This window comes from Castor canadensis, chromosome 4 (assembly GCF_047511655.1).
Source record: "Castor canadensis chromosome 4, mCasCan1.hap1v2, whole genome shotgun sequence".
Lineage (NCBI taxonomy): Eukaryota > Metazoa > Chordata > Mammalia > Rodentia > Castoridae > Castor > Castor canadensis.
In genome coordinates this window covers 125,213,780-125,227,526 of record NC_133389.1, presented here as the reverse complement: position 1 = coordinate 125,227,526, position 13,747 = coordinate 125,213,780, and the positions used below count along the sequence as shown (strand labels likewise).

At 36.0% G+C, this 13,747-nt stretch overlaps 1 protein-coding gene across 3 annotated transcripts in view; it reads left to right on the top strand.

The window, feature by feature from the left end:
• The window catches only part of Slc25a12 (solute carrier family 25 member 12), a 190,227-nt gene that overhangs the window by 141,306 nt on the left and 35,174 nt on the right, over positions 1–13,747 (top strand). For all 3 annotated transcript variants that reach the window (XM_074071102.1, XM_074071101.1, XM_074071104.1), the window contains 2 exons: positions 1,596–1,735; positions 11,574–11,720. In XM_074071102.1, coding sequence (XP_073927203.1) covers positions 1,596–1,735; positions 11,574–11,720 — 287 coding nt within the window. The remainder of the gene's footprint in view (positions 1–1,595; positions 1,736–11,573; positions 11,721–13,747) is intronic.

Genomic DNA, 13,747 nt, shown 5'->3' with positions numbered 1-13,747 from the left:
AGTTGTAGGGCTTTCTTTGGTGATAATGAGGATTGGACCTATGGCCTTGTGCATTCTAGGCAAGCACTCTTACCACTGAGCTACATTTCCAGATCCCAAAACCTAGTTTTAAGGATAATCATTTGTGTTGATTAGGAGCCAGGATCCCTTGAATTGCTATTGAGTTCTTTGCTTTTAGAAACAAAAGCTGATAGAGTATTTTGTGTTTATGTAAGGTGAAAACACTTGACATGATTTGAAAACTCTGAAATCCTGTTGCTACCTAGGCAAAGAATGACTCCTGTATTCCATTTGAAAGAAAAGATGAGAATCCCATCTCCCCAGTGACATCCAATGCCTTCTTTCAACTTTGATGACTGCTTGTAAACTACCCAGAGCTTTATATTGAGTCCAGACTGTTAGAATTTCCAGTTCAGAATTCTTATACTCTCCCACCGCAGTAGTAATATTTTTATGAGAAAAAGATATATAAAACAAAGGGAATCCATTAAACTGTTTACAGAATTAGGTCAGTTTCTTATTGAAACAATTTGCAGAAATTAGAGAAAACAGCATGCAAGAGACTATAAAACATTAAACTTGTATTTACTAATTCTCTAATATAGTTTATAGCTGTTGATATAAAACCCTTTCACTAATAAAATTGACAAATTTGAAAATAATTTTGATCTTAAGACATCAGAAAAACAGGCTTCCTGCTTTTTTAACTTTGATTTTTTTTTTTTTTTGGCATGAGCTTCTAAATTAGTGTAGCCAGTGTTTGAAAGTACCAGTCATTTGTGAACTGACTTTTAAAATAAGTGTAAAACTGTGTAAGAAAGTGAATGACATTGATAGTGCATGAAGACAAGCTGCAGTTTTGGTTGTATATTACACAGCGTGACTGGTGCCTATCTAAAAGTTAGTGTGCTGTGTTTGGTTCTTTATTTAAAAGTGAATCACTAATTTCACTTATCTTAAAATATTTTAATAGTTCAGACTAATAATCATGGATTTTACGGAGATTTTGAAGCTTTGTGTCAAGACCATATTTTTTGACAATATCAGAAGCTTTTAATAAGGTACTTGCTGCTGAGCTAATAATATGCTTTTGGTAGTATTTCTTATAGCTATCTTCAATAGACATATTCAGGCTAGTGTGAATGTAATAATCAAGCCTCAATCAAACTGTACTTAGTATGACAAATATTGCATTATACCATAATTTAGGTATTCATGCTTCTGATAAAAGGCTTAATTCGACTCCTTGAGGAACCGGGAAAACACTATTGATTTTACACTGGAATGTAAAGTAGCAGCAATTTATAGTACAAGATATAAACCACTTCCCTAATTAAAATTAAATCAAGAGAAATTAAGAATCTCATGGCCTTATGTAATGGTACACAATATTAAGTATAAAATTATATTTTATATCAATTGTGTTCCTGTGCATGGGTTTCTGGGCACAAAAAAAATTGCAGTTAATCTTAATAGAAGCAGATGATAATTGACTTTTAAAACTTCTCTTAATTTTTTTTTTCTGTAGGAACATTACAGTGGATTAAATTACTTATTCCAGGTATAATTGATTTATTTTTGTTTTCCCTTTTAAGAAAATGTCAAGGAAATTTTTGGACAGACTATTATTCATCATCATATCCCTTTTAACTGGGACTGTGAATTTATCCGACTGCATTTTGGCCATAACCGGAAGAAGCATCTTAACTACACAGAATTCACACAGTTTCTCCAGGTGAGCTTAGTTTTGACAACTAGCATCATTATATGCTATTCTTCCTCTACCTCCTTCCTTTTAATTTTTATTAAGTTAATACAGAAGTCCCCATTTCACTCCCATTTTTCATTTCCCGCTCACCAGAAGCAACTTCTTCAAACTCCTAACTGTTTTTTAGCATTTACTTCCATTTATTTAAATAGTGAACTCATTTTGGCACTCTTAATTTTTCACTTTTGATTGAAGTATTTTTGATTGAATTCTAACTATGCAAGCTTAGAAGTTGGTTCTTTCACCTCTCTCTCCCAACCACAGACTTGAACATTTTTCTAATTCCTCCTCTTACAATTATGTCATGATTCTGTTTGGATCAGTAATCATATGAATTACTGTAATTTTATATTACATATCTGTGTGTTCTGCATCTTTGAATTCAAGAAACCACAGATAGAAAATATTTTTAAAAATTGGATCTGTGCTGAACCTGTAGAGCCTTTTCTTGTTGTTACTATTCCCCAAACAATATAGTATAAGAACTGTTTATATAGCATTTACATCCTATAGGTTTTATAAGAAATCTAGAGCTGATTTAAAGTATATAGGAAGATGTGTGTAGGGTATATGCAAGAAATGATTTAAAGTACATGGGAGCATGCCCTTGATGTTTTAGCAAAGGAGGTTGAAAATACATCCACACAAAAACTTGCACATAGATGTTTACAGCAGTTTTATTAATGATTGCTAAAACTTGGAAGCAACCAAGATATCCTTCAGGAGGTGAATGGTTAAATAAACTGTGGCACCTTTAGACAATGGAGTATTATTCAGTGCTAGAGAGGAATTTTAGGACAGTGAAATGCTGTATGATGCCGTAATGGTGGATGCATGTCATTCTACATTTGTCTAAATGCATAGAATGTACATCATCAAAAGTGAACCCTAATGTCAATTATGGACTCTGGGTGATGATAATGTGTCGATGAAGGATCATCAATTGCAACAAATGTATTGCTTTGGTGAAGTATGTTGATTAAAGGGGAAGATATATATGTATGGGGGCAGGAAGTATACCTGTCTTCAATTTTGAAAGTACACCTTTCTTCAATTTTGGAAGTGTACCTTTCTTCAATTTTGCTATAAATCTAAATCTGCTCTAAAAAATAAATAAAATCAAGTTGGACATGGTAGTATACACCTGTAATCCCAACTCTTGGGAAGCTGAGGCAGGAGAATTGTGGGTTCCAGGCCAGATTGTGCTACATAGAAAAAGAAAAAAAATGTACATGGGAGGAGGTACACAGGTTATATGCAAATACAACATTGTTTATATAAGGAACTTAAGCATCCTCAGATTTTGGGGGTGGAGTCAGACCCTAGAACCAATACCTCCCATACCTATGGACAACTGTACTAGTCATGACTAAAATGATTAGTTTTCTAGTTTTTATTTGTTTTGCTTTCTGTGTATTGTTAACTCATCCTCAAACCTTGCCCTAGTTATTAAAATCTCTTTAATATGTTTTAAACACAGTAAGTATTCTATCAATTTCATTGTCTTGGAGCTCTCCAGGAGCTTTTTTTTTTTTTTAAATCATACCACTGTGTGACTCAGTGGTAGACTACTAGCCTAACACACACGAGGCCATGGGTTCATGCTGTAGCACTGCAGAGAAAAAAAAAGGGGGGGGGGGCAGGAGTAAAATGTCACATAGTATAGTATTATTCCTTTAAAGGTATACAGTTTATTGGCTCTTAGTACATTCATATGTTTTGCAACCAATGCCAATCTGGTTCCATGCATTTTCTTTACACGGAAAGAAAGTCCTGTACCCATTTAGTGTCACTTCCCATAACTGCTTTTCTCCCAGCTTTTGGCAACTACCAATTTGCTTTTTGTTTCTAGGGACCTACCTATTCTGGATTTTTCATGTAAATGGAATCATATGACTTTCTGTGTGTAGCTTTTTTCACTTAGCATAATGTTTTTAAGGATTATCCATATGTAGCATGTATTAATATTATATTCTTTTTTTTGGCTTAATAATGTTCCATTGTATAAAACTGGTATTTTTGTCTATTTGGTCATCAGTTGGTGAACCACTGAGTTGCTTTCACCTTGTGGCTATTGTGAATACTACTCCTACAGACATTCATACACACTTGTTTGAGTTCAATTCTTTTAGGTATATATCTAGGAGTAGAATTGCTGGGCCATGTGGAATTCTGTTTTTAACTTTATTTATTTATTTTATTTTAGTGCTGAATATTGAACCCAGGGCCTTGTGCATAGTGTTCTACCATTGAGCTACATCCCTAGCCTTTGCATTTTGTTGAAGGTTTTTGAGGAAGCACCAGACTATTTTCCACAGTAGCTGTACCATTTTGCTGACCTATTTCCTGTCCAGAAAGTGCAGTTTGCAAGCTTGTTGTATAACTGTTAATTCTGTGATCTCCCTTCACCTTCATCCTGGAGAATCCATTTCCTTTTTGTTATATTGAATCTCTGATTTGCTGGATTTCATTTTTACCTTTGTTGTAACTTACTCCTTTTTGGTGGAATACTTCCTACACCAGCTTTCTAAGGAAAGTAAAATTTAAAACAAAAACAAAAACAAAACCTCTGAGACTTTTCTCATATCTGAAAACCTGTAGCTCCATGATTAAACTTAGTTTGGGTATTAAGTTGTAATAGGAATTTATTTTTTTCATAATTTTGAAAGCATTTATCTTTTTCTAATTTGTAGTGTTGTTACCAAGAAGTCCAATACCACTCATTCTTGATTCAGTTTTGAAACGTTTTTTTCCTACTCTGGAGGGTTTGGGGATTTTTTTTCCTTGTCTTTGATGTTCTGAAATTTCATGATGATATTCCTTGATGTGATTTTATTTTTAAACATTTTCTGGGCACTCAGTGGGCTTTTATAACCTGAAAATTTCAGTACCAGTTATATTCCTTTCTAGTACTATTAAATGTTATATATAAAAATAAATAAATAGATATACTTATATATAATATAATATAATTCTACTGGAGGTAGAATTCAAGGCCTTGTGTTTACTAGGCTAGATGCTCTACCACTTCAGCCACACTCCCAACCCCAGCCTTTGCATTTATAATTTTTTTTTTTTTGACAGCACTAGGGTTTGAACTCAGGGTTTCACACTTGCTAGACAGGCACTCTTACCACTTGAGCCTCTCTGCCAGCTCTTTATTTGTGATGGGTTTTTTCAAGATAGGGTCTCTCGAACTATTTGCCCAGAGTGGTTTCGAGCCATGGTCTGGACCTCTACCTTCTGAGTTGCTAGGATTACAGGAGTGAGCCACAGTGCCCAGCTGCATTTATAATCTTTAGGTTTTTTTTTTTTTCTTTCCTATTTTCCTTGTGGTGTTTGTATTAAGTTTTTATTTTTGTTTTATTTTGAATTTTTAGGAGTTTTTGGATCTCTGAATGTTCCTTTAAAAAATATCAATGTTCTTATTTTATAGATATACTATTTTCTTCCCTCTCCAAGGACATTAAAGACAGGGTTTTGTGTTAAAAAAAAAGCTTTTTTTTTTCATTTCTTGGCAAAGTGTGTTTCTTCTAATTTCCTTTTTTCCCTCTCCTCCCCTCCCCTCCCCTTTCTTCTCTCTCTTCTCTTCTCTTCTGTGTATGTTTGAGATAGGGTCTTACTATGTAGCCCAGGCTAACCTTGAATTCACAATCTTCCTGCCTTAGCCTCCCCTAGTGCTGGGATTACAGGTGTGTACTACCACACCTGCTTTTAAGTTTTCTTTTGTTGCTCTTTGTTTGGGTTTCTGCTTTTCTCATATGTCTAATGTTCTGCTCATATTTAATGGTTGAGTTTATGGAAAACTATAGGTTCATGGCAGAATTTATTAGCTCTTGGACATTTACTGTAGAATGTTCTGGTGAGGCTATTTTATTAGGGGCCTTCTAATGTCTCTGTGTTTTAAGTCTTTTCCTTTGGTTTAGGGAATCAGAGAAGAATCCTCTGGTCTCCAATCTAAAATATTAGATCTGGCTTTTGATATTTTGGTTGCTTAGTCGGGAAGAGAGTTGATGGTCTCAACATTTAGATTTTCTTTTTTTTTTTTTTTTTTTGTGGGACTGTGGCTTGAACTCAGAGCTTCACGCTTGTGAGGCAGGCACTCTACCACTTGAGCCACTCCACCAGCATAGTCTAAACATTTAGTATGGAGAGGGACTTTGAGTTTATTACCTTTTGTAAGTGTAGTGTTCTCCCTCTCAACTGTGCCTGGTTCCCTGAAGTCCCAAGTTCCCCTGTTAAAGTCTCTAGACAGTCAACTTCTAATATTCTGCCAGGGTTGATAAAGGGAAGAGGCCTATCCCTGTGAAGTAGGCAGGTAACTAACTGCTTCTTAAACAGACTTTCATCCAAGCCTCCATACTTTGCTCCACCTTTTCCTTCATTACTAAAATTACTAGTGTGGCCAGTTCCCAAGTCTTGGTAGGGGAAGGTCTGTTATGTACATTCGGTTGCCTTTTGGCTCACCCCCATTTCTTCATGGGTCTGATAAATCAGTTGTCACTTACTCTCTGCTTTCTAAACTTAAAAATGGAGTTTTATCTTCCTGTTTTCTGTTCTCTTTGTCCTTGGGTTTCTATTTGGTTTTCTTCCTTTACTGTGGTTTTAGTGAAGAGTGGAGTTTTGAAAAACACTGAAATTAAATGTACAAGTTCAGTTTCATCCAACATCACACTGTTTCTGAAGCTCTGATTATTTTCAGTTCACCTTATAGTTAAATGAAATGCACTTTCTAGACTAGCCTTTCTGGACTAACCTTAAAAAAAATACATGTTCACCTTTAGCACAACTTAATTTCTTTATCCTCTACCTTAGTTCTCCTGTCCATTCACCAACCTTTTCAACCCAGAAGCAGAGTTTATTTATTGACCTTTTATAATCCCACAGTATTGTTTTTCTTCAGTGGGGCGATCATAGGTTTAAAAACTATGCTCTTTAGTGGGTTTTTGTAAAACCCAGGGCTTTTTCTAATACTTTCACTTGTTAGTGCCTGACTCACCTTGTAAAATACTCAAACTTGAAAAGTTGAAAATACTATACATTTGAGAGCTGATTTTTTTTTTAAATAAATTTCATCCCAACTAGCACTTTTAAGATTCCTCCAGAGATGACTTTCTGCCATTGTTTCCCTTGTATTTACTGAAGAGATTTTATAATATCTGTTACACTTTTATATCAAACTGTGCTGTAAACCGAGAACTTTGTATTAGAGCTTCTTTTATTATTTGTTGAGCTGCTCATTTTGAAGTTCATAATTTTTAATTTTTTTTGGAAGACTTCAGATATATTTAAATGGAGAGGGAATCATGTAATGAACATCCCTGTATAGTCCTCATCTATCAACTGTTGGCCAAGGGCTGGAGACATGGCTCAAGTGTTAGAGCACCTGCCTAGCAAGTATGAGGTCCTGAGTGCAAAGCACAGTACTGCCAAAAAAAAAAAAAAAAAACCAAAACTGTTGACCATTTTGTTTTATCTATACTCTCCAGTCTGCCTCCTATATGATCACTGGGAAGTCAGTTCTATACACATAGTGATTTCATTTGTGGTACTTTGAACATGTATCTTTAAAAGATAAATAAGAGTCATTCAACTTATAAAAACACAAAATCTGTTCTAACATTTCTCTTTCAGTGAACATTCTGCTTCATCTTTAAAATAAAGGTCTATATTTTCTTTAATATAATAAGGCTAAATTGTATTTGTGATTGGCACTGGATATTTCTGGGAGATTGAGACATTTGCATAGGGAAGACAAAGACATGAAAAAAAGAGAAACAAAGCTGGCTCATGCCTGTAATCCTAAATACTCAGGAGACGAGATCAGGAGGATCAAGGTTCAAAGCCAGCCTGGGGAAATAGTTTGTGAGACCCTATTTTGAAAATACCCTACACAGAAAAGGGGCTGGGATGGCTCAAGTAGTAGAGTGCCTGCCTAGCAAGTCTGAAGCCCTGAGTTCAGACCTCAGTAACACACACACACAGACACACACACACATACACACACAAAAGAAACAAAAGAGAGAGGAAGGGAAAATGTATGTAAGACAAGAAGTGGACCAGTGTCTGGCTTCTGAGGCTTTTTCGGAATATCCTTGCCAAGGGGACCACTTTTAACTAATCTAAATGAAATAAAAAATACCTGCTTCATTTGAAGGGTGCAGATTGAAACTGAGATGATGAAAGAAGGAATGAGCTAGGTGGAATAACTAAAATTGAAAAGAAGGAAGAAAAGAGAAAATGTCAAATTGTGCTAGTTCCTTTGTAATCTTTATCTGAGAGTCTTATTTACCATTCGAATTTGTTTCTCTTTTTAAGCAAATCCAAGTATATCTTTTGTTAGATATTTTTTCAGTATTACCACTTAGCTTTTTAGTTTTTGTTTTAGTTGAACTGGGGTTTGAAGTCAGGGCTTCATACTTGCTAGGCAGGCACTATATCATTTAAGTCATGCCTCCAGCCCCATTTAGCTTTCTAAAGTTAGTACTATTGGAAGATTTAGTAGGCTTGATATACTTGTCTCTAGCTCATCATCCTGCCAAGAATTTCTTTTTGAGGAACCCTCTTACACTGTTGGTGGGAATGTAGACTAGTACAACCACTCTGGAAAAAAATTTGGAGGCTACTTAAAAAGCTGGACATCGATCTACCATTTGATCCAGCAATACCACTCTTGGGGATATACCCAAAAGACTGTGACACAGGTTACTCCAGAGGCACCTGCACACCCATGTTTATTGCGGCACTATTCACAATAGCCAAGTTATGGAAACAGCCAAGATGCCCCAGCACCGACGAATGGATTAAGAAAATGTGGTATCTATACACAATGGAATTTTATGCAGCCATGAAGAAGAACGAAATGTTATCATTCGCTGGTAAATGGATGGAATTGGAGAACATCATTCTGAGTGAGGTTAGCCTGTCTCAAAAAACCAAAAAATCGTATGTTCTCCCTCATATGTGGACATTAGATCAAGGGCAAACACAACAAGGGGATTGGACTATGAGCACATGCTAAAAGCGAGAGCACACAAGGGAGGGGTGAGGATAGGTAAGACACCTAAAAACTAACTAGCATTTGTTGCCCTTAACGCAGAGAAACTAAAGCAGATACCTTAAAGCAACTGAGGCCAATAGGAAAAGGGGACCAGAAACTAGAGAAAAGGTTAGATCAAAAAGAATTAACCTAGAAAGTAACACCCACGCACAGGAAATCAATGTGAGTCAATGCCCTGTATAGCTATCCTTATCTCAACCAGCAAAAACCCTTGTTCCTTCCTATTATTGCTTATACTCTCTCTACAACAAAATTAGAAATAAGGGCAAAATAGTTTCTGCTGGGTATTGGCGGGGGAGAGGGAGGGGGCGGAGTGGGTGGTAAGGAAGGGGGTGGGGGCAGGGGGGAGAAATGAACCAAGCCTTGTATGCACATATGAATAATAAAAGAAAAATGAAGGGGAAAAAAAAAAAGAATTTCTTTTTGTTTTATTGTTAAATATGCACATAGAGAAAACTACATAAAACAAATGTATAGCTTAATGAATTATAAGGCAAATAACTGCTAAGGTAATTTTAATGGTTTTGAATTACCATTGAGATGTCACAAGTCCATGAGCACATGATAAAAGCGAGAGCACACAAGGAAGGGGTGAGGATAGGTAAGACACCTAAAAAACTAGCTAGCATTTGTTGCCCTTAATGCAGAGAAACTAAAGCAGATACCTTAAAGCAACTGAGGCCAATAGGAAAAGGGGACCAGGAACTAGAGAAAAGGTTAGATCAAAAAGAATTAACCTAGAAGGTAACACCCACGCACAGGAAATCAATGTGAGTCAATGCCCTGTATAGCTATCCTTATCTCAACCAGCAAAACCCCTTGTTCCTTCCTATTATTGCTTATACTCTCTCTACAACAAAATTAGAGATAAGGGCAAAATAGTTTCTGCTGGGTATTGAGTGGGGGGAGCGGGAGGGGGGTGGAGTGGGTGGTAAGGGAGGGGGTGGGGGCAGGGGGGAGAAATGAACCAAGCCTTGTATGCACATATGAATAATAAAAGAAAAATGAAAAAAAATAAAAAAATAAATAAATAAAAGCAATCAAGTGGACCATTTGGTAGAAGAAAAAAAAAAAAAAAAGAGGTCCCAACCTATAAAAAAAAAAAAAAGAATAATAAAAGAAAAATGAAAAAAAAAAAGAGATGTCACAAGTCCATAGTAAAATATAGTTAAATAAACTGAGTGAGAATTCTAACAAAACCTATTTATTTATTTATTGTGCTAGGTATTGATTCCAGGGCCTTACACATGCTAGGCAAATGCCCTACCACTGAGCTACATCTCTAGTCCCCAGAAACATTTTACATGCCAGAAAAAAGCTGCATGCAGTGACTGACCTATAATCCCAGCTACTTAGGAGGTGGAGATTGGGAGGATCAGAGTTCAAGGCCAAACTGGGCAAAAAATTTGCAAGACCTCATCTCAACTAATGGCTACATGGTGATACTTGCCTGTCATACCACCTACCAGGGAAGCACAAATAGGAGGATCATGGCCCATGTTGGCCCAGGCATGAAGTGATACCCTATCTCAAAAATAACCAGCACAAAAAACCTGGCAGAGTGGCTCAAGTGGTAAAGTGCCTGCATAGCAAGTACAAGGCCCTGAGTTCAACACCTAGTACTGAAAAAAAGAAAAGAAAGAAAAAGGTAAAACAACATCGATTGGAGGTTTTGCTAAATGAATGATAATGAACATTGTAATATTTAATCTTATCTTTAAATAATATTTCTATATTTAAATATGACTGATTTTCGGAGTTATAAGAGCATGAAAATGGCATCTGATCACACCATCATTATGTTGTGCCAGCGGGTCTATTTGGATTATGTCATGGGTCCCCAGGGCAGAAATGCTCTGATTTTGACTTTTGTATAGTTCCTATGGGATAATTGGCATATTTTGTTGTTTTTATTAATATCACTTATTACAAAGTTTGAATATGCAGTAGTTCAAAAGTTCAGAGATACTCTGGGTCATTTTACAGTCCCTAAGAATAACTCTGCCCAAAGCCTGACAGTGATAACTAAATACTGTTTATGCAGTTTGTTATTTACCATTTTCTTTTTATTTAAAAAAAATTTTTTTTATTGTTGTGCTGGGGTGGGGGTACATTGTGGCATTTACAAAAGTTCTTAATATATCAAATATATCGTACTTGAATTTACCCTCTCCACCATTCTCCTTTATCCTCCTTCTCCCCCACACTCCATTTTCATATTAGAATTACAAAGTATCACACTTACTAATTAGTGGAGTATCACAGTGACTTCATTTTTTAAAAAGTTGTTTGAAAAGAATTGTGTTGAATTCAGAGGAAAGGAAAGAGAGTTTGATTGCAACATTTAAACTTAAAATCTGAAAATGAATGTAAACTCTTAATTCAAGAAGTACTTTTGGAAGACAAGACAGTCTTCAAGCAAGAGAGAATAAATTACTGTATATTTTAAAGCCTGAAGTATAGCACGAAAAACATTTTACTCTTTTTGTTTTCGGTGAAAACTTTTCAAGTAAAATCTGAAGGTTCTTTTTTCATTCTTTTTCCTGAGGAGTAATATGTAGTACATTTCCAGGAAAACATGTGCCTCATAAATTAAAAGCTTTGCTGTGATTTCAGAATTGTATATTGTTTGTTTCTGTAGTAAGACAGATGGGGGAAGGATGTCTGTCCTTCCTTCTTTCTAGAATATGTACTTGTGATGTATTTTAACCAATTTAGTGCTTTATTTCTAATTTTTCCCTCCAGGAGCTGCAGTTGGAACATGCAAGGCAAGCCTTTGCACTAAAAGACAAAAGCAAAAGTGGCATGATTTCTGGTCTGGATTTCAGTGACATCATGGTTACCATTAGATCTCACATGCTGACTCCTTTTGTGGAGGAGAACTTAGTTTCAGTAAGTAGAACATGAGTACTTTGACTTGCTATTTCCTGAGATATTTTGAACCATTGGGTCCTGGACCTAATGCCTCCTTTGACTATTTAAAGTTCATGATTGGTTGGTAGAAGGTAAACAAGTAGGGGTGTGTGTATGTAAGAGAGGTAGAGGTGATGGTAAGTGGTGTTTCCTCAGATCATGGCTTTTTTTAGTCACCATCTTGCTCTCATGTATTTCTAAATTGATTATTTCCACTTACAAAGTCCAGTTCAAGGAAAATGAGAGTTTATAGACAAGGGTGAGCAATTACTTTTTCCAATGGGCAGTACCTCTCCCACACACCACTGCCTTCATCTTGACCTCTTTCCACCCCAGCAGGCTCCCAAAGTCTTGTGATAAGGATGGCTCCTTCCTTTGTCACTGGCCTCTGCACTGTTTTAATATCCATGCCCATGGGAGAAGGTATGGAGGAAATGTGTCCATCAGCCTTTGTGGCTCACTCCTCTCTGCCCCTTCACCTATGCATTCAGTGTGTATGCACCAGACACAGTTTTGTTTTGTTTTTTGTCAAACTGCAAAACTTGATAAAGTAATCACTTAGACCAATGGCAAGCTCATATCCTCCACTTCCTCACAGAAAGTGGTGAAACTTTCCTCACTTGCCCATTCTTTTGTTCATGCACTATACTTATGCATAAGTTTTTGATTGCTGCTTGTTTTAAATGGAAGAAAGCCAATGAGTGCTTTTGTTGTTTCAGCTGAAGACCATTATCCCTGATTTAGATTGGGGTAGAAGATCAACTTCTGTTCTTTTTCTTCAGTGAATTTGAACATGGAGCATGTCACTTTCTCTCACACATTTCCTCTCTCTGATACCCATCCTGCACTTCCCTACCTTTACCTCATACCCCAAACAAAAAATGAAAGAAGGGAAGAAAGAAAGAAGGAAACAGGGAGGGAAGGAGAGAAGGAAAGAAAATGCCAGAGGAAAGGGTTCATTCAGTATAATTAGGATGAAGGAACCCATTTAATCTTTTCCAACTGGGTTAGGTGGACTTAAGATAGCCTTAGTTTACCAAAAGACATTTCCAGTCCTAAGAGGAATATATTAAATAGTTTGAGTTCTGCTTTTGGGTCACTAGTATCTAAATTCATGCTAATACAAATATAGTCTTTATTTGAGTTAAGGCATGTATATAAGGAGCAGTGGGGTGGGTACATTTGCCTGTCTTTATCTACACTATTTGAAATAGACATTTTTGCTCAAGGTTGTCTGTTCCACTGGTATTTCCGTAAGCATTTCTTTGAGTTTTAAAATAGCAGATATTTTCAATAATGTGGGTTCCTCTGACTTCTGACTTGGAAATTAGGCTTTTGGAAACTGAAAAATCTTCTTTGAGTTTTTGTCTAAGTGGTAGACAGAGGGAGAATTACCACCTGAACATGCAGAGATGATGAAGGCCACCTCGCCCACTGTCATAGCGTGAGAGATCCTACTTGTGCTGTTTCATTGAAGGCATACTTAATAGTAAATAAATCCTCACCAGATTTTCTGTGCTTTTTTTGAATTTGGTAGTTGTACCTTTCATAATGCTGATTCAGAGAACAGCACACACTAAGTATATTAATTATTACAATCACCTTAAAAATCCAAAAAAGTTGATATACTGAAATAGTCTTTAAATTTAAAGTTACCAGAGCTAGTGATGTAGCTCATTTGTATAGCATAAGCTTAATATTCAAGAGGCCCTGGATTTAATTTCCAGCATGGAAAAAAATTAAAGTTATTACTTGATTTCTGTACATGTGTGTGGGGATAAAAAAATAACAAAAATGTTCCTTATATTGTACGTTAATATTTCACTTATCTGGGACTAGCAGGCGTTCCATAGTTGAGGGTCTCGAAAATCCTGTTTAAATAATCAGTTTTTGATCTGAAATAATTATATTTGTTGTTTCTGACCTTATAGGTAGATGAACCATGAAGTCTAACTTCCAGATGTTGCTTTCTTCCTTAAAACCTAGAGTTCTCTGAGAGCATGAAA